Source organism: Macaca mulatta, chromosome 11, assembly GCF_049350105.2.
Source record: "Macaca mulatta isolate MMU2019108-1 chromosome 11, T2T-MMU8v2.0, whole genome shotgun sequence".
NCBI lineage: Eukaryota > Metazoa > Chordata > Mammalia > Primates > Cercopithecidae > Macaca > Macaca mulatta.
Window position 1 is genome coordinate 14,311,740 of NC_133416.1, and position 21,298 is coordinate 14,333,037.

General features: G+C 44.0%; 1 protein-coding gene and 1 long non-coding RNA gene across 4 annotated transcripts in view; one reads left to right on the forward strand and one right to left on the reverse strand.

Annotated features, from left to right (window-relative positions):
* The window catches only part of ETV6 (ETS variant transcription factor 6), a 248,035-nt gene that overhangs the window by 220,652 nt on the left and 6,085 nt on the right, over positions 1–21,298 (forward strand). For all 3 annotated transcript variants that reach the window (XM_015151078.3, XM_077952438.1, NM_001266080.1), the window contains 3 exon segments: positions 1,026–1,571; positions 16,487–16,629; positions 17,969–18,069. In XM_015151078.3, coding sequence (XP_015006564.1) covers positions 1,026–1,571; positions 16,487–16,629; positions 17,969–18,069 — 790 coding nt within the window.
* LOC144332794 (uncharacterized) lies at positions 10,618–17,973 on the reverse strand. The gene is made up of 2 exons (XR_013400908.1): positions 17,063–17,973; positions 10,618–16,349 (listed from the first exon to the last, which is right to left on the reverse strand). It is a non-coding gene; the product is annotated as an uncharacterized LOC144332794 (long non-coding RNA).

Here is a 21,298-nt window from a genome sequence, read left to right on the forward strand (position 1 = left end):
CCTCTGCCTGTCTCTGAGCACTTGTAGGGTCTGTGCACTCAGAAGCAAAGTGCTCCCAAAAGTTCTTTCAAGTTCAGTAAGATTGTCATTCTGTAAATTGGGGCCACTGTGCATGCTTAGAGCAGTTTTTGGTGACTTTGCGTCGTAGTTTCTATGTTGCAGTGACAGATGTTGTCATGAGTACACAGGTTCTAAAATCTGACTGGAGTCTGGTTCTAATCTCCTAACTGACTGTTAGGAGATTGTGTGGCCTTGGGTAAGTTGCTTAACTTCTTTATGCCTCAGTTTTATCGTCTGTAAAACAGGGGTACTAGTGGTATCTCCTGGTTAGGAGTGCTATAAGGTTGGGGTTTTTTTCTTTTTCTTTCTTTCTTTTTTTTTGAGACAAAGTTTTGCTCTGTCACCCAGGCTGGAGTGCAGTGGTGTGATCTTGGCTCACTGCAACCTCCACCTTCTGGGTTCAAGTGATTCTCATGCCTCAGCCTCCCGAGTAACTGGGATTACAGGTGGGAGCCACTGCACCCAGCCAGGAGTGCTGTTAAGTTTTAAACAGTGAAATCCAGCATCTAAGATATAGTTATTACTAATAATTATTACTAATATGATATTATCACTAATACTAATAACTCCTAGAGGCAGAGAATATGAAAATTTTAGTTGTGAAAATGTAAGTCAATGAAAGCATCTAGAGAGAAACCCCTAAGAACGCTTCCCCCTCTGAAAGCGATGTAGAAGAGTTAAATGATGACCAAAAGATGAGGCATGGACGTTTGGCTTCCTTGTGCTTACAGGCCACAGGTAGGTGATTAACGGAATGCTTGTAGACATCCTTAGGTTGCCTGGCAATAGAAAAATAGTTTCAATATGCACACTTTACATTGTTAAGCAGTGAAAAAGACACTGCATTCTGGGGAGAAAAGTTCTTTACACATAACCTACACGCTCCTCCATTTACCGCCTGTAGAGCCACGGGGAGGTTCCTGTCCTGCCAACTCACCGTGATTGCCTTTCCCTCTGCTCCACAGATAACTGTGTCCAGAGGACCCCCAGGCCATCCGTGGATAATGTGCACCACAACCCTCCCACCATTGAACTGTTGCACCGCTCCAGGTCACCCATCACGACAAATCACCGGCCTTCTCCTGACCCCGAGCAGCGGCCCCTCCGGTCCCCCCTGGACAACATGATCCGCCGACTCTCCCCAGCTGAGAGAGCTCAGGGACCCAGGCCGCACCAGGAGAACAACCACCAGGAGTCCTACCCCCTGTCAGTGTCTCCCATGGAGAATAATCACTGCCCAGCGTCCTCTGAGTCCCACCCGAAGCCATCCAGCCCCCGGCAGGAGAGCACACGCGTGATCCAGCTGATGCCCAGCCCCATCATGCACCCTCTGATCCTGAACCCCCGGCACTCCGTGGATTTCAAACAATCCAGGCTCTCCGAGGACGGGCTGCATAGAGAAGGGAAACCCATCAACCTCTCTCATCGGGAAGACCTGGCTTACATGAACCACATCATGGTCTCTGTCTCCCCCCCTGAAGAGCACGCCATGCCCATTGGGAGAATAGCAGGTGAGTGAGCTCCCCTCTCGCTGCTCCAGCATCGTGGAGACCTGACAAAGCCCCACTCTCCCCTGTGATGCTTGCAGCCAGCCTCGCACCATTCCCAATTAGGCGCCCTCCAAGGCTCTGTGAGGGCAAGTGGAGGCTTCTGCCTGCATGAGGCGAAATCCCTAATGGCTTGGTTAATGAGCCGCTGGGATCGAGTAGTTAATGAGCCTCAGAAATGTTAAGAAACAAATGTCCTATGTCCAGCTTACAAGGAGAGTCACATCAGAATCAAGGCTAAGCGAAAACATTTAAAATAAAAGGTTTATGAGCATGCTAATGGCCCTGTCCTGAAGTTTCCAGCAGCTAATTAATGACCAGACATAGCAAAAAGAAGCTTTGTCTCCGATTCAGGCCTGTAATTCCATCCTGTGAGCAGTAACGTCGTGCAGCCTTCACCTTGGGAGCGGGTAGGAGAGGAAAACAGGATTATGGTATTGGAGGCAGGTGTTGCTGGGCCATTTGACAGAGGAAACCACTCTCAGATTCTCTTTCATGTATGATAAGAAGCCCAAATTTGCTTACTTAAGGGAAGAAACCAATGGAAACCAGTGGGAAAAATATCTACACATTGTCTGTTTCCTAGGATGCTCATAATTTACGTGAACTCATTCTTCAGAAGCTTAATCCTCTAACCATGTGACAAGGTTAGCTCTTTTCATAGTGCATTACTTCATTAGTGGGATATTTGTTGAGCACCTGCTGTGTACAAATAAATGCATTAGGAGTAGGATACAGAGCTAATTTAACATGCAATATCTTTTTCCCCGAGGAATTTAGAATATAGTGGGGGAGACAAAGGTGAAAACCACTAAGATATAAGGCAGAATGAAGTAAGCCCCATTTCCCATTCATTTTATGTACCAGCATTCATTGAGCACCTACTGTCTGCTGGAGTAATGAAGTGCTGTAGAAACAAAGCAGAAGGAAGGTGTGTTTTGACTGGAGGGACCAAGCAAGGCTTTGCAGGGGAGAGAGTGTGACACTGAAGTGATTGTGCTTTCAATAGTGGGAGAGAGACCTGGAGGCAGGAGAGAACAGACCTGTTCAGGGAAAGGAGAGAAATGCCCCCTCCTCCCTGAGCCCATAACCTGGTCAGAGTCCCAGCTGACCATCAGGGTGCTGCCATGCTGATGGCAATGGAATAACAGGCTCCTACAAGCCTACCTCTGCCTTGAGGTACTGTCCCTTTTTTTTTTTTTTTTTTCACACTCTGTTGCCCAGGCTGGAGTGCCGTGGCACGATCTCTACTCACTGCAAGCTCCGCCTCCTGGGTTCACGCTGTTCTCCTGCCTCAGCGTCCCGAGTAGCTGGGACTACAGGTGCCCACCACCACACCCGACTAATTTTTTATATATTTTTAGTAGAGATGGGGTTTCACCATGTTAGCCAGGATGGTCTTGATCTCCTGACCTCGTGATCTGCCCACCTTGGCCTCCCAAAGTGCTAGAATTACAGGCATGAGCCTCCACACCTGGCCAGTACTGTCCCTTTTTTATTTAAATCATTTGTGTCTAGATTTTTCTCTGGCCCCAAGTGCACCACCAGTGTTGCCTCAGTTTCATTATTACAAATAATTTACATCAGGGATGTTGAATCAAGAAAATAAAATGACAAACAGAAATGACTTACATGTTTTAAAAGCCATGAAAAAGGAAACGATATATGTTTGGGATTCAATTCAAAATGATCCTGCAGAGTTAGGGGGTGGGGTGTGGGTGGGGTCTACATGAAACAAGGCTAACCATCACTAGCTGGTGGTTATATGTCTGGGTGATAGATGCATGGGGGTTAATATTGATCTCTCTGCTTTTACCTGTACATTAGATTGTTTTAATCAGAAAATGAACAAATAAAACTGGGGAAAAAAGAATAGTAGATAAGGAAGCAAAGAGCTTAGGCAAAACATGTGAATTTCCCCAGATAACTGGAGAAGGAGGATGAGGTCAGTGTATTGCTGTGAATTCTGTAAATGACGCATTGTGCTTTCCAGGCAATACCCTTCTTGTCTATATACCCTCTTGTCTTGTTTCTTGTATGGTGTGTGCAGCAGTACTTGACATTTTGCAGATACCTTTTGCTTGTTTATAATTCTCAGGACCGCTCTTAAGGTAGCTCATTACTGCAGTATTCATCTTATGTAGAAGGGTCATTTGTACAGGGGAAACCACAAAGGAAACTGAGCCCTGGAGAGGCAAAGGCCTTTGCCAAGGTCAGATAGGGGCCCTGTGACCGAGGTGTGCAGGACAACCCTTGCTGCCCCATGGCTGCTGTCCGCAGTGCTGCCCTCATGGGCCTGGCTTCCTTCCCAAGACCTCTCCTGTCTACTTCCCAGGTGACACTGCCTTCACCACTTTTTGGGAATCTACCATAAGCCCATGAATCAAGAAAGATACATGGTTTAGACTTGAGGAGTTATTTTTCCATTGTTTAGTAGGTTTGTACATTTCAAAATATTAGTCTCTTAAAATTATATTACTTTTTTTTTTTTTTTTGAGACAGAGTCTCTGTCACCCAGGTTGGAGTTCAGTGATGTCATCTCAGCTCATGGCAACCTCTGCCTCCTAGGTTCAAGTGATTCTCATGCCTCAGCCTCCTGAGTAGCTGGGATTACAGGCACATGCCACCATGCCTGGCTAATTTTTTGTAGTTTTAGTAGAGATGGGGTTTCACCGTGTTGACCAGGCTGGTCTTGAACTCCTGGCCTCAAGTGATCTGCCTGCCTCGGCCTCCCAAATTGCTGGGATTACAGGCGTGGACCGCTGCACCCAGCCTATACTACTATTTTTTTCATCTCATTCCGCAATATCAGTGTTTGATGATGGATGCAGCCTCATCAGTTAGGAAGCTTGGTAGAATACTGCACCCACCAGATGATGAGCCTGGGTGTCTATGGATGCCCGCTCTCTCAAGGGCACACAGAGATAGGCAATATGTACTTTTCTTGATGGCTCTAGGAAGTCAGAACATTCATGTAAAATAATCTTGGGGCCTCGATCTTTTGGGGGAATGCATTAACTCCTTCAGTATGACACAGTGTCCTAAAACTAATTACCATGCAATAATGCCATATTCAAAAGTTTTTAAGTCTCCCAGTGTATATTTTAACTAATTTAACCAAATCCAAATTTAACTCATTCCACTGAAAGGCATTGTTTTTCTCTGAAGAAGGTAGGACTCGATGGTCCCTAAAGTTCCTTCCAGCTCTGCCAGTCTGTAGTCTGACAGTCTTGATTCTGTAACCCTCCCAAGAAAACACAAGTTTTAGGCACTTTTGTTTCTTTGAGGATAACCCTATGTGTACTCCATTCTTCTGATATCTTTCTGGACTCCTCAGATCCTTGTAAAATTGATTCTATTTATTGGAGGTGAAATTCATCGGGTGATTCCTGTGTACAATGTAAAAGTTCTGTCATTACTGAACAGCCATAAAAAGCCTTTAAATCTCCATAAAGCAGCTGTTAGATGAGAAAACTTAGCTCCTTAAAGCTTTTTAAATGAGCACAGTACAAAAAGAAATGAAGGTGCTGCTGAATGTCAAACTGATGAGTACTATAGCTGGAGGGTATAGATGCAAATAGTACTCATGAATGTGGATCACAAAACGAAGCTAAATTCTTACTATTCAGATGTGATTTGTTCAGGTGCCCTAGGATTTATGCATTTGGACACCTTCTGTGTATAAGGCACTGTTCTGCATTCTTTTTTTTTTTTTTTTTTTTTTAAAGAGAATAAAAACCCTTTATTGATTTAAATTGTGTTAATAATATCTATATTAAATGCATCTGCATGTATTTATTATGTAGAGGATGATTATACATATTTTCAATAACGCTCTTAAAAATTATGTCATAATAATTCTTAGGAGTCATCTTGATAATATAATAAGTAAATATTTTGATAGTAAGATTGGAGGTAAAGGTTATAGGATTTTTATTTAGTTTTTTTTAAGTGGTTCATGCCATAGTAAAATAAGATAAACGTCTTGAATTTCCTCCTTCTAAGTGGTAATACTTCTTTTTTTTTTTTTTTAATTTATTCATTATTATTATACTTTAAGTTGTAGGGTACATGTGCATAACGTGCAGGTTTGTTACATATGTATACTTGTGCCATGTTGGTGTGCTGCACCCATCAACTCGTCATTTACATCAGGTATAACTCCCAATGCAATCCCTCCCCCCTCCCCCCTCCCCATGATAGGCCCCTGTGTGTGATGTTCCCCTTCCTGAGTCCAAGTGATCTCATTGTTCAATTCCCACCTATGAGTGAGAACATGCAGTGTTTGGTTTTCTGTTCTTGTGATAGTTTGCTAAGAATGATGGTTTCCAGCTGCATCCATGTCCCTACAAAGGACACAAACTCATCCTTTTTGATGGCTGCATAGTATTCCATGGTGTATATGTGCCACATTTTCTTAATCCAATCTGTCACTGATGGACATTTGGGTTGATTCCAAGTCTTTGCTATTGTGAATAGTGCTGCAATAACGGGGTGGGGACAGAGAGGTATAAGACACAGTCTTTATCATGAAAGAACTGAGCACAGTTAACTATAAAAGCAAAGCACGTGACATGTATCTTAGAAGGGCTCCTGTTAAGTACCGCAGGCGGTCAGAGTAGGGATGTCAGGGGAAGCTACGTGGAGGGCTGGCTTTTAGCTGGGCTTGGATGAATGCTTAGAATGTGGACAAGTGGAGATTAGAGAAAAAGAGGTCATTCCAGATGGAGAAAACTTACCAGGAGCAAAGCAAGATAAGGCTCAGTGTGTTTTTTCTATTTCAGGTAGAAATGTAAATCTACAAGTTGAGGTCTGTTGAGGTCATTTAAAAATCTTATCATTTTTCAGGCTGGGCACTGTGACTCACACCTGTAATCCCAGCACTTTGGAAGGCCGAGGCTGGCAGATCACCTGAGGTCAGGAGTTCGAGACCAGCCTGGCCAACATGGTGAAACCCCGACTCTACCAAAAAATATAAAAATTAGTCAGGCATGGTGGCGCATACCTGTAGTCCCAGCTACCGAGGAGGCTGAGGTGGGACAATCGCTTGAGCCTGGGAGGTGGTGGTTGTAATGAGCCAAGATTATGCCACTGCACTCCAGCCTGGGCAACAGAGTGATACCCTGTCTCAAAAAAAATACATATGTGTATATATATTTTTTATATATATGATATATAATTTTTCATGAATTCTTTTCATTATCTAATATCACGGAAATCCCATCGTACAATTAAGATACATGCAAATGTATGTCTGTTAGGTATTTACCATATGGAAAAACTAAAATAATCAAGAAAGGAAATTCAGTAGGTGGTTGACAGTTTAAATACAAATCACAAATGACATCTTTTTAAATATAACGTAGCTTATTTTTAAAGGTGTCACTTACTTTGCAAAGGATAAGGAGAAGTGTTATTAAGAGTTTACTCGGTTGGAATGGCTAGTGTTTATGAGAGAGAGTTTAGCACAAGACGGAGTGAGACAAGATGCCTGGGGTCTGTTTTGAATGCAGCAACCAATAGTGTATGGAACAGTGAAAAAGTTGCTTCTTTCTATGCTTGTTTTCTACTTGGTATCTTTAAGAACGGGCTATTTAGGAGCAAGGAGCCTAGCAGAAAGCATCTGTCAGTCTTCTAAAACTTTACCTACAAAAGTTTTACTGGCTTGTGTCCCACCAGTGTGTTTGAAAGTCAGAAAGTATATTGGCCACAAGCACCTGTAGGTGGCTGAGGTGTGACTGTAGTCACCCGTGAGTCATGTTTTCAGTATGTATGGAAATTCCTTATCGGACTTGATTTCAAACATAGAAGGGCCTTTTACAGGTGAAGGAACTGAGATTCAGATACATCAAGAGTCTAGCCTCGAGCTTCTGTTCAGCGTCCTTCCCAAAACGATTGTTGCCTTCTGGTGTGGGACTCTAGAGCAAGGATTGAAAACTGTGGCCCAAACTGTGGGCCAAATCCAGCCACCATCTGTCTTTTTTAAATCAAGATTTCCCGGAAAACAGCCAAACCCATTTATTTGGTATTGCCTATGTCTGCTTCCATGCTGCAGTGGCAGAGTTGAGTAGTTACAACAGAGATTGCATGGCCAGCAACACCTAAAATATTGATTAACTGGCCCTTTACAGAAAACATTTGATGTTCTCTGCCTTGCAACCTTGTATACCCGGTGTTCAGTAAGCTTGGAATCATAGGTGCAATGTAGGATGCAGGCTTAGAAAACAGTCCCCCTGCTCTCAAGGAATTATTTGCACTTTCGATGACAAGGCGTGTTTAAGACACGTGGAAGGAACAATAACCAGTTATGTAAGAGAACAGACAGGTTCTGGACTGCAGGCTATATTTTCAGACCAACCAGCATAGTTACGAAAACAGTATTAACATAATAAAATACAGCTAAGTAAAAGAAATGATTTATTTGCACTTTGGATTATATAATTCTTCATTCATTGATTCAGAAATTATTGCCAGTCTGCTCATGTGCCAGGCATTGTTCTAGATGATAGGGCACTGCATCTCTGAATGCCAAAGTTCGTATCCTTGCTGGTGGAAGGCAACATCCTCTTGCTTTATGCCATGACACAAACTAAGCTCCTACTTTGACTATAGACAGCTAAATCTTAAAAGAAAACTTCTCAGTCATTTTCGTTTTCTCTTCAAGTACTTTAATTCCGTTAAAACCTAAGCCACCAGATCTCTTCCTTGGCCTTAATCCAAAACTCTGCTGAGGAAGAAGATTCCTTGGTACACTGAGAATTGTTTCATAATCGATTCATTTCATAACCCCTCATTTGCTACCCAAAAGTGGGGACCTAAATCTGTACAGATTTGGGTGTTTAAAGCCCATGGCCTGCCCAAATAGAGAGTATCACCTTTCTTGTGTTTATCTCACAACTTTTGCTGAAAGTCTCCATCTTTGTGAACATGAACTTCTCGATTTGTGAGGCTATCACTGGTCAATTGGGTCATTAATCCTGCAGCAGGCAAGACACAGGAATCCCTCTCAGCTCCAGGTCTCCTCACTCCTAACCCTCTTAGAACACACTCTGCAGCAATCCTTGGAATCTTTAATGGTAGCCTTTTGGGACTTCAAAAAATACGTTTACTATCTCTCAAGGTTACATCCTTAACAGAAACAAAAAGATGCTAATCAGGGAGACATCAATTTGGTCTTATTTGTCACCCAACTAAAACAGTGTACTTTCTTTTTTGTTTTTGTTTTTGTTTTTGTTTTGTTTTGAGACGGAGTCTCGCTCTGTCGCCCAGGCTGGAGTGCAGTGGTCGGATCTCAGCTCACTGCAAGCTCCGCCTCCCGGGTTCCCGCCATTCTCCTGCCTCAGCCTCCGGAGCAGCTGGGACTACAAGCGCCCGCTACCTCGCCCGGCTAGTTTTTTTGTATTTTTTAGTAGAGACGGGGTTTCACCGGATTAGCCAGGATGGTCTCGATCTCCTGACCTTGTGATCCGCCCGTCTTGGCCTCCCAAAGTGCTGGGATTACAGGCTTGAGCCACCGCACCCGGCCAAACAGTGTACTTTCTTGGTTTTGTTTTATTGACTGGATGAATTATATATACAGAGATTCAGTTCGGGAAGCCTCTGAAGCAAGATGAAGAAAACAGTATGAAACTCCAGAGAAAGCAGTTTGAGGCTTGTCCTCAGGGGCTTCAAGGACCGGGAGAAGTCACTGTATTCCGACATCTTGCTTCCGTCTCCACTTCCTCCCACAGTGTTTAATGCTGCTGTGAATTTGTTTCGAAGGAAGCCTATGGACATTTTTTTTTTTTTAATTTTGTACATGAGCCTCAGGAGCAGCCTTGACGGCTAAGAGACTTCATAAACAAGAAGTGTGAAGGGACTGCATGGAAGTGCTGGGGGCAAGTCTCAGCCCTCGGCCTTTGTTGGAAGGTGTGGGGCATGCAGACACGTGCACCTTCGCACACATGCATCTGTGCATAAATATCTGTGTTTGCAGGAAAGAAAAGATAGGGTTGTGGGATGTCCCCAGAAGCCACAAGGATTCCAGAGTTTTAGTACCAGGTGAGAGAGCCGCTTCCTCCCACACTACCTCTGGGAGATGCCCTTCTGTAGACCTCTGTAGCCCAGTACCCTCAAGAGCTCCTGGAGACAGACAGCCCGGAACCGTCCTAGGGAAGCAGTAGTGGGCCTGTGGCAAAAGCCTGGACTGCGAGGTCAGCAGGATTGGAATCCAGTTCTTGACTCCCAAGCAGGTGCATAATGTCCCTGAGCCCTCCTTTCCTTATCTGTAATATTGAGAACCCATTTCTGGGCTCTTTTGACTGTTAATGAGACAACGTGTGAATGCATGGCACAAGAAGGTTAACTGCTACGAGTTACTGTCCCCACTTTGCCTCACTGCTGAGCTGCCAGCCTGTCCATCTGAGAGGGACTGTGTAGGAGCTGTGGGTGCAGCCAGCACAACTGCCTGCAGAGCCACGCAGGGCACTGACAGTGAAGGCCTGTGAGGGGTGCCCTTCAAGGCCACCTCCATTTTCTTATTTCCTGGGAGATTTACTTCCGTGCTCCTGCTTCCCCTCCCTGAAGCTTTGCCTGCTGTCCATATTTGGAGGGGATTAATAAGATGAGCACTGGGGAGGGGAGGAGCCATCACTCCAGCAGGAATATTCCCAGCGGCTGAGTCACAGCACTTTATTTTCAGTGTGAACGACTGAGAAATCAAAGAGCCCTAAAAGAGGAGGAAGTTTCAGGACAATGTTTTTAAAAGATAAAAAACATCAACAGCATGGTGGCTGAGTGGAAAATAATAGAAGGGGCTTGAGGAGACTGGAAATTCCAGTTTGTGTAAGGGCGCACAGTGCTGTAATACAGAGTCCCTACCTCTCTGCAGTCCCCGGATGTGAATTCCCAGGCTGCACCCACACCTGAGCAAAGCAGAGGCTGGGCCTTACTAGGTTCTGGCTGCGAGCTGGATCTCAGCTGCAGGGTGCGAGTTTCGGATACTGGTGTTTCCTAGCCTCCTCCACACCTTATGTAATCGGAGGTGAAAAGGTCCAGCCTCGTTTGCAGCTGTGGTTCTTCTGCCCTAGGAAGCCAGGAAGCATAGATTTTTGTATTATTTGCCTCCACTTCTCCCTCCCGCAGTGTGCCACTGTGCACATATGTTTTCTGTTTTCCTGAGCCACGGCAAAGCACAAGCAGTTGCCCATTGTAAACACACCTCGGCGTGTCAACACACACCTGGCTGCACTGGAGTGACCAACTTTCTGCTTCTAGGTAATGGTTGATCTAGAATGGAGGAGGAGGAGAAAAAAAAACCAAGCAGCAGATGGCCCCCTGAATGTTGCAAACCGTGTTTCTCTAAGCAGGGTTTCTCAACACTCTTGATATTTGGGCCAAATAGTAATTTGTGCGGTTGCTTAGTATATTGTAAGATATTTAGCAGCATCCTTGGCCTCTACCTACCAGATGCTAGGAGCACCCTCCACCCCAGCGTAACAACCAGAAATACCTCCAGATATTGCCAAATGCCCCCAGTTGAGAACCGTATTTGTAAAGCTTAGTAGCACCTTTTTATTTCGTATGGTACTTTGCGTGTTTTGTTGCTGAACTGGAAATAAACATATTAATTTTTAGGTAATAAATTTCAAAAAATGTAACAGGGACACGCAGCCTCTCCATTGGTAATTATACCCATGGGACTGTCATTTCCAGGCCTTCTTTAAAATTCCACTTGGGCAGTTAAAACAACATAAAATGACTTTCTTAGAGGCTTTCCTGAAATTTAAATTAACCATAATCATTAAATATTCCCTATGTCAATAATTTGACTTGCCTACTCAAGTTTTTTAAGCATCAGTTTTGTCTAGTGTGGTTTTTTTCTTTAGAAACCATGTTGGTGATGTGTGAATTGCCCATCTTTTTACAATCTCTGCTCAATAAGTTTATACAATGAGTCTCTGGTAAGAGACAGACGTGGGAGTGAAAATATTTCTCCTTAACCACAGGAAGGGATTTTTTACAATGCCTTTAGCTGCGGATACCGAGGGTACCTCACCCAGCAGGAAGGAGAGGGGAACTATACTTGGGCTAAACACTTTCATAAACTACTTCTCCTGGACAAGAAAATGCAAATAGTAGAAATTTATTTAAAATATCCATGTGCCTTGAGATAGAAGAAAGCCCTTTAGTTTAAGAAAAATGCACTTAAAATTAATACCTTGTGATCCAAAAACATTTTATACATATATGTTCAAGTGTTTTGAAGTGGAATGAACTTCTATTTATAGAGTGTGGTGCGCTTTATTATATAGTATTATGCATTTACATTGATGATCAAAGAACATTGTATCTATGCAGACATGGATTCCGAAAAGGCTGAAAAATTCCAGGTGAGCCGTGACAACCTCTAAAGGATCTAGGAACCTAAGGAGGATCTGCCTTTTATTTAATAGAAATCTTAGAAACAAAAATAACTGACATGGCTTGAATGTCAATTGTTTAAAAAAAAAAAAAAGGAAAAAAATCTGTTGTGTGGTCAGGCAGTTATTTTTATCATCTAGGCATCATTTTTACCAAAGAAACAAAACAATCAATAATGTTATAAAAGCCACTTATACTCTGAGCTTGAAACAACTGCTTTATGCCACAAAATTCCTACTGCTATCTCCGTTAGTGACTGAGTAATTCAATATGTCCTGAATGTCAACATATTTTTATTACTCAGCTAAAGTTGGCTTTGCTGGATTAAATGTCATTTAAAATGATCAATTGGCAGCTTGTTTGGGGTTGTTTTCACATTTATGAAAGGAAAAAGTTCGCCGGATACAAATGTTCTTGAAGCTCACAGGGAAATGGCGTTCTCTGGAAGCCCTGCCCTTCCTTTGCCATCTGATAAGTAGATAACATTCTAGGTCCCGGTTTGATGCCTCCGAAAAACCAACATGGTAGCCCAGCGCAGGTTAAGCCCTTACATGGAGAAATGGTCTGGTTCACATTTCACTGTTTGGTGAGTAGTGGAACGTACCATTACAGTAAAAGAGAAGCAACAGAAACATGCAGTGAAAACCCCCATGCTTGTGGATGGAAAACTCTCCGCTTTGTTTTAGCTCTACGGTAGGCTTCTGAGTGGGGTGCCTTCCGCCTAGAGTCAGGAGGGCTGCCATGATGTCAGTCACCTTCATATGGGCAAAATGTCTTTATTTCAAACTGTAAAAGACAACCAGGTAGTTTCTTAATTGCTGAAATTTATTAAAATAAACACACTAGAAAATCACATTCCCAATCCAGAGGAATCCAATGGTGTCGTCGGCCTATTTGCAGTGAAAATGATTGTAAACCTATAGGGAGACATGGGAGGGGTTGCACACACACTGCCTTTGTTCCTCCTGATTTACTGGCCTTTTTTCCCCTATGGATACAGTCTCACTGTCACTCTATCGCCCAGGCTGAGCGTAGTGGGTTGATCATGGCTCACTGCAGCCCCAAACCCCTGGGCTCCAGCAATTCTCCCATTTCAGCCTCCCAACTAGCTGGGATTACATGCATGTACCACTACGCCCAGAAAAATTGTAAATTTTTTGTAGAGATGAGGTCTCGTTATGTTGCCCAGGCTGGTCTTGAACTCCTCCCGGGCTTTCAAGCAAGCCTACCGCCTCTGCCTCCCAAAACTTTGGGATTATAGGTATAAGCCACCACGCCCAGCCCTAATTTACAGGCACTTTATGTGATAAGATTTGATTTTGTCAGATGTTTTCCAGTTGGAAGAGATTATGGAAAATTAAAATATATCTGCCATTTGATAGTAGGAAAAACACTGAAATATTAAGCCACAGCTGAGTTCTGGCCTTAGTCCTTTTGAGGCTGCTCTGACAAACTTGCCATAGACCAGGTAGTTTATACCCAGTAGACACGGACTGCTCCACAGTTCTGGGGGCTGGGAAGTTCAAGGCCCTGGCAGATGAGGCATCTGGTGAGGGCCCACTTTCTGGTTCATAGACAGCACCTTCTTGCTGTGTCTTCACTTGGTGGAAGGGTGAGGGGTCTCCCTCAGGCCTCTTTTAAAAGGGCACTAATCCCAATCACAAGGGTGGAGCCCCCAAGACCTAATCACCTCCCAAAGGTACCTTGGCAGTTAGGATTTCAACAGATGAATTTGGGGAGGACATGAAGATTCAGACCACAGCAGATCTCTATTTTCCCTTTATAGTGAAAGTGACTCAAGACAAGAAGATGCTTGCAAGGGAAAAAGACACTTCGCCACTTTTTGCTGCTTTGCCTAGAAACTAGAATCATCCTCTTTCAAATGCTTTAAAAATGAGCTAGATTATTCTCAGTCTACAGTAGGACACTGGTTTCTCAAGGTACTTATGATGCCCGGGATACTCATCTTCTCCACACCCCCTACCTCAGCCCGTCCTCTGGCAATACAGAATGCAGCCATGGCAAGATGGGGTGGGCAATAGAAGTGTCTGGACAGCTTCTGTTGTTAGAATGGAGTTCACACTCCAGGACTATGGTGTCATTGTTTTAAGAAGGAGGCCACTTGTCCTTTTCCAAAACACAATCAGTGACATACTACATTAATGTTTAAACACAGATAATACAGAAGAAAGGATACCATAAGGGATACTAAAGATTTAGGGTCGCTGTACGTTTAATGGTAGTTCCTTGAAAGATTAAGCTTCTGGAAAATGCCACATTTTTCTGCCGGTGTCTTCTGCTGTTCAAAGAGAATGCTGGAGTTCAGAAAAGGTACACTGAGCAGGTGTACTTTGTTCTGCAAAGCCCTAAGATTTTACGAACGTATACCCATTAACGAGTTTCTCTGAGACTAGAAATTGCAGTGGGAAGTGTGTCATAGCATGGGCTCTGGGGTCATACAGAGCCAAGAATCCTGTGTGTCATTCATAAGCTGTATCCTTCTGAGTAAATCATCAAACCCTCCCAGCCCCAGCTTCCTGGTCTATAAAATAGGAATAGCAACAGCACCTGCCTCATAAGGTGGCATAAGGGTCAGATGTAACCAGGCTTGTCGAAGCCACAGCACAGTACCCACAAATAGCACCCACTAAATACCGTTGTTATTTTTACTACTTTCTCTTCCCTCCCATTATCACTAATACAGTAATCCCGTAAAGTAAGTGCTGTTATTCCCACTCCATAAGTGAGGCAACGGAACCTCAGGAAGATTAACAAACATGTTCAGGGTGGCCCAACTGAATTCCCCTTGTAAATATACCCCCAGAGAAGGGTGTATGTCTTTCTCTGCAATGCAGATGTATTGGCTGTAATAATATTCCAAGTCTCTACTGGACACTCCCCTTTCAAATGTGCCAGGCCCAGGCCTCGCCCAAAGTGAAAAAGAAAGAACACTGTAGTGCAGGAGTCCAGAGTGCAAATCCCTGTGACCTCAGGCAAGTTATTTCAACCTCTCTGAGGATCAGAAATAATACAGGTAAAGTGCTGAGTTCATACTTGGCATTTAGTAATGGATCTTCCATCACCAGCCATTCTGACGAGTGCCTGTAAAAAGTGCGCATTTCCAGAATCATGCAGTGAACACCTGGAAATTGATGTTGCTTCTCCTCATCTGGAGGCCAGTTAACCTTTAACTCAACCCAGAAGGCACACATCTGTCCCCAGCTACCTCTCCAGGTTCTGCTGGGGGGCAACCACACACCTTCATAGCACACATCCAGAAAGTCCTAGAACAAGGGGAAGGTGCACATCACGTCGTCGTTTTTTTTTTTTGTTTTTTTTGTTTTTTTTTTTGAGACAGAGTCTCGCTCTGTTGCCCAGGCCGGAGTGCAGTGACACGATCTCGGCTCACTGCAACTTCCGTCTCCTAGGTTCAGGCGATTCTCCTGCCTCAGCCTCCCAAGTAGCTGGGATTTCAGGCACACGCCACCATGCCTGGCTAATTTCTTGTATGTTTAGTACAGATGGGGTTTCACCACATTGGTCAGGCTGGTCTCAAACTCCTGGCCTCAAGTGATCCACCCGCCTCAGCCTCCCAAAGTGCTGGGATTACAGGCATAAGCCACCACACCCGGCGATGTCTTCTCCTTTAATTTACTAACCCACAGCTGAAAGCCAAGGCCCAACACCATGCCTAGGCCATATTAAATCACTTGACACTTAATAAATATCCATTGCCTGACTGAGTGTTCAAACATCAGTTCTGCAAATGGAGAAAGTGATTTTTGCACTGGGCTGCTTTCTGCCATGATCCATTGTATCAAAACATTTTTTAAAAGCCTCCAAAGTGTGATAGAATGAGCATATCTGTATTTCTTTTTAAAACCATGCTAGCCACAGTTCCCACAGAGTCACCAAGCCACATAATTTTTCTTTTCCCACCATTTTTCACTCCTCACTCGTTTTTGCTGTGTTTTTAGCCTACCCCAGCCTTCTCATCTTTATCCATCCGTCTCCCACCAACACCAGGATAATCTTTTCATCCCACTATTTTTTTACCACACAGCTCTCTCTGTAACATCAGGACCCTCTTTCCACCCTTTTCGCCTTCCAGGCTGCATTTAACACACATTCAGAGCCCGTTCATTCACAGTTAGAACTTACTTCCCGTCTTTCACATGGGCTCTGCCCAGGTTTAAGTTTGGGTCACGACTGTGGACTTCCGGGTCACTGTATCATCGTCTGTGGAGGGAGGCTGTTGCCTGGATCATCTCTGAGGCCTCCAGTGGGTCAAAGGTCACACAACAGGACCTCCCTCCCTCTCTCTGGGCCTTCATTCCTTCCCTGTAAAACAAGGAAGTTAGACAATCAGTCAACCCAAGCTAGGCAGAAGCAGTTGCTGGATTGTTTTTTGATTCTTCTGGTTAGTGACTCAACAAGAAATGTTTTCAACAGTGTTTTCTTGCCCTTTTCCTCTGTAGACTGTAGACTACTTTGGGATTACGTCTATCAGTTGCTTTCTGACAGCCGGTACGAAAACTTCATCCGATGGGAGGACAAAGAATCCAAAATATTCCGGATAGTGGATCCCAACGGACTGGCTCGACTGTGGGGAAACCATAAGGTAAAAGGGCAGCAGATATCTGCTCCATAAACTAGTGCTGAAATGAAGTCTTTATCCCTGGATTGGAGGATAATCGTCTATCTTCTGCTTTTTACATCTGCCCATACTTATTTAGTTTATTCCTTGCTAGGCAAGCAATTAGGCAGTTGCAAAGGGAAGGAAATAATTAAATATGCATCTTTCCATTTGTTCCTGAGACCAGGTGCCCATTAACTCACATATCCTGGTTTACTGGGCTGCATCATGAGTGACTCTTGTTTCCACTCCCCTTGACCTGATCCCGCCACCTCCACTGTTGTTAGGAACTGGGTAAAAGGGAAGTACGGCAAGACTCTGTGACTCACAGGGGACCTTTGGGAAGTGCCACTTCTTTTCTGCTCAGTTAGAAACTCCCATGTTCCCCAAAGCCCATTTCTTCATAGGAAATACTTACATTCTGGCTGTAAAACATCCCCTTTATAAGCAAGCGATGCAAGAAGTTTGCCCCACAATTTTCCAAACTGAGAGGAGGGAATGGCATTGAATAAAGTCTTTTGCAGTAAGGAAGACTGCTCAAGTGTGGAGATGTAAAAAGTGGGTAGCCGTGATCCAGGCCAGCCGATAGGTGGACCTGAAGCAAAGCCTGATGTTGGCACGGTGGTGGCACAACCTCAATCTGCTGAGTGAGAAGGCAGAGAGGCCCAGCCAGGTGTGCCCAGACCTGCAGCCTTCTAAGAAGGCAGTGGGTAATGCAGACCATGACCAAATATGGCAAGGCCCCACTGACAGATACTTCCATGTGTGAGTCACTGAGAAAAATCCCTCTGCTACTCCCACATTGTACCATTGCCTCAGGCCCAGAACCACTGTATTCTTGCTTCCACAACAGGAATTTAAACAAAAAAATTGTCTTCCTTAAAACGACAGACCAGAAACACAAGTTTGAGAAAAGGTCATTGCAACAAAAAAAAAGAAATGCTGTGTGGGTCAGAAGGTGAAGGGTGACCCAGAGATAGGGGGAACCTGCAGGAAATTCCTTAGGCGGAGCAGAGAGCAGTCTTGGGAAAAGGAAATAAGGGAGGCTGCTATGGGATCTGTTTTATTAGCTAGGGCTCCAGGACTTCGGACAAAGGGTGATTCACCTTAGGAGTAAACCTTGGTGACAGGGAATATAAAAAGCTAAACGGTGGGGACAGATGTGCCTGGAAGGCAGCAGATTAGCAGGTAGCTTCCCAAACTGGCAGGGCCACAGGCAGCAGCTGAAGAGCTTTTATTTTAATAGCTCCCCCAGTGCCTTTTCTGAGGTTCATTTCATTGTGTCTTTGTGCTTTTTTTCTCCCTTCCTCCTTTGAACAAACAGAACAGAACAAACATGACCTATGAGAAAATGTCCAGAGCCCTGCGCCACTACTACAAACTAAACATTATCAGGAAGGAGCCAGGACAAAGGCTTTTGTTCAGGTAGCACTTCCTTTTTCTCCTTTCCTTCTTTTGGGAGGATGCTGTTTTCTTTAAAGAACGGGGAGTGGGGGGAGACTGTTAAGATCTCTACCTGCCTATGGGATACCCAAAGCCAATCATTGCTACAAACTGGATACCAGGTACTGGTTTGTTAGGATTTAAGGAAATTATTTTTTTTAACTTATGTCTGTCCTGTAATAAGGCCAAAACTAAATGAACAGAATCTGACTCACCTTTAAAATAACGCAGTGATCAAATAATATTATGTAGCATTAAAGTCCGGTGTAGTTAAAAGCACAAAGTCAATGGCAAAACAAGGAATTAACCCTAGACTTCCAGGTTACCAACCCTGTAAGGCAACTTTCTGAACCAGTATTTGTCAAAATGCAGGTAATGACCCACAGTGAGTCACGAAATAGATTGAATGGGTCCATCACAGCTTTTTTTTTTAATGAAATAAAAATAGGATAGGATAGAGCTGAAAATGCCAGACTGCATCACATGTAGCAAGAATGACAGTTGATTCATGAAAATGTTGTTCCAGGTGTGTATGTACGTGATGAGTCATGATGTAAAATACATTTCTATTTCTTATAATGCATCATAGTCAGAAAAGTCTACAAGCTGCTGTACTAGAATTTTTCTTTCCAGAATTCCTCATAATGAGTTATCCTCATAGATAACCAGTTAGCCTGCCACATAGATTGTGATTCCAAGTACTATGCAAGAGAGGAGAAAGAATTAGAAGAAGGAGGGATCTGAAGGACCAGTCAAGAGATGTAGAAGTAGACCTCTGGTGCTGGTAGTAGTCATTAGTGGGGCCAAGTGCAGGTTGGTAGAAGTGACATCAACAAACACAACCTTGGGTGATGGGTTTTGGCAGGTGGGACAGAAGAGAGTGACAGATGGGGCTAGAGATGTAGATTGTGAATTATCTGTATACAGGTAGGAAGTGATACCTACCTGTATGTATCAGATGAACAGATGAGCATGTATGAACAGATGAGCTCGCTGATACAATTAATTTATTGGAAAGAGCGGAGAACCTGGTCTTTAGCATTGGGAAGGAATGGTAACTTAGGAATAGTAAAAGCAATTAAGATCTTCAAAAGAAATGAGAAAGGCTATTCAAGAAAGGGAAACAGAATAGAAGGAATAAAAAAAAGAACGCTCCCTTCTCTGGCTCTACTGATGCCTTTTCTTCATCCTTCAACCTAAATGCAGTCCTTGGCTCCCTTTGTTCCCACTCTATACCTTTTTTGTGGATGAATTGATCCCAACACACAACTTCATTTATCACCTCAGTGGTTAGGCTCTTAAATCTCTACATCCAACTCTAAAATCTCCCTGAAATTCCAAATTTGAATGTCCAAGAGTTTATTGTAGGCTGTGTCCACTTAAGTGTCACATTTAAGTATTTCAGACATGACACCCTCAAAACAGAAACTCATCTCAGATTAGAAATTCCACCCAGAGGCCGGGCGTGGTGGCTAATGCCTGTAATCCCAGCACTTTGGGAGGCCGAGGTGGGCGGATCACGAGGGCAAGAGATCGAGACCATCCTGGCCAACATGGTAAAACCCCATCTCTACTAAAAACACAAAATTAGCTGGGCGTAGTACCATACACCTGTAGTCCCAGCTACTTGGGAGGCTGAGGCAAGAGAATTGCTTGAACCCAGGCGGCGGAGGTTGCAGTGAACCGAGATCGCGCCACTGCGCTCCAGCCTGGCAACAGTGTGAGACTCCATCTCAAGAAAAAAAGAAAAAATAAATTCCACCCAGAATTATTGAATTCTTTACTCATCAGAGGCATCACTGCTGTTTGAAGCAACCAACTTTGAAACTAGCGTTCCCTTTGACTTTTCCTGTATCCCAGTCATTGTGCTAGATTGACCATTGGCTCTTCAGCACCATTCCCACTCTATTCTGTGTTGCCGAGGCTAGAAGCCTGGGAACTACATTTCCCAGGGCTTGTTGCCAGAAGGTCCCAGGTTGGAGTCTTTCAATGACAAGCAGTTTCATGAGATCTGGGAGATGAGAAAAAGGCAAAGGCTTCCCCGGCAGTGGAAGCTGATGTCTGGACTTCATGATTCGCATCGGGATTCACTTAACAATGTCTTTCTGTCTCTGGTCCACTCCTCTGCCTCATGAAACCATAATACAAACTGTCAGCTGCCCTACAACACTAATACGATTCCTTTAACTTTTGCCTTTTTAATACCTATACCCTCAAGGCTCAACCTCAAGTCTATTGCCCTGAATGAGGCCTTCTTCGGCTGCTCCAACACACATAGCTATCATCTTCCATCATCGCTTGGGTTCCCTTGGGCCCCCAAGGGATATGATTTGCTTTTGCTTTTTTCTTTTCTTTTCTTTCCTTTTTTTTTTTTTTTTTTAGACAAAGTCTTTCTCTGTCACCCAGGCTATAGCACAGTGGCACAATCTCAACTCACCGGAACCTCCACCTCCTGAATTCAAGCAATTCTCATAATAATCATGCCTCAGCCTCCCTAGTAGCTGGGATTACAGGTGCCTGCCACCATGCCTGGCTAATTTTTGTATTTTTAGTGGAGACAGGGTTTCGCCATGTTGGCCACTCTTGTCTCGAACTCCTGGCTTCAAGTGATCTGCCCACCTTGGCCTCCCACAGTGCTTGGGTTACAGATGTGAGCCACTGTGCCTGGCCAACTTGTTTGTTTTTCTAGAGACTCTGTTGCCCAGGCTGGAGTGCAGTGGTGTGGTCATAGCTCACTGAATCCTCAAACTCTGGGCTCCAGCAATCCTCCTGCCTCAGCCTCCGGAGTAGCTAGAGCAACTACATGATTTATATTTTTAATACAGGTTGAGTATCCCTTATCTGGAATGCCTGGGACCAGAAGTGTTTCCGATTTTTGGATTAGGGATGCTCAGCCTGTAATTAACATGTGTGAAGCCCTTCTCTCCGACAACTAGATTATAAGCTCCTAGAAGGTAGAGGGTTCTATTTTTTATCATTCTGTATTACACCTTTCAATAAATGCTTGTTGACAGCCTGGTGTGGAATATCAGAAGCTTAATATGGGACAGTCGTCAAAAGAAGAAAGGGGTAGTTTGGGGGGCCAAGCACAGCACATCTGTGGAGCTGGCTGAGAGGGGCTCCTTGTTGACTTCGGATGTGGAGGGAGAAATTTTAGTTAGGGGATAAAAGAGGAGAAAGACTGCAGATGCTACAGATCATACTGCTGGAG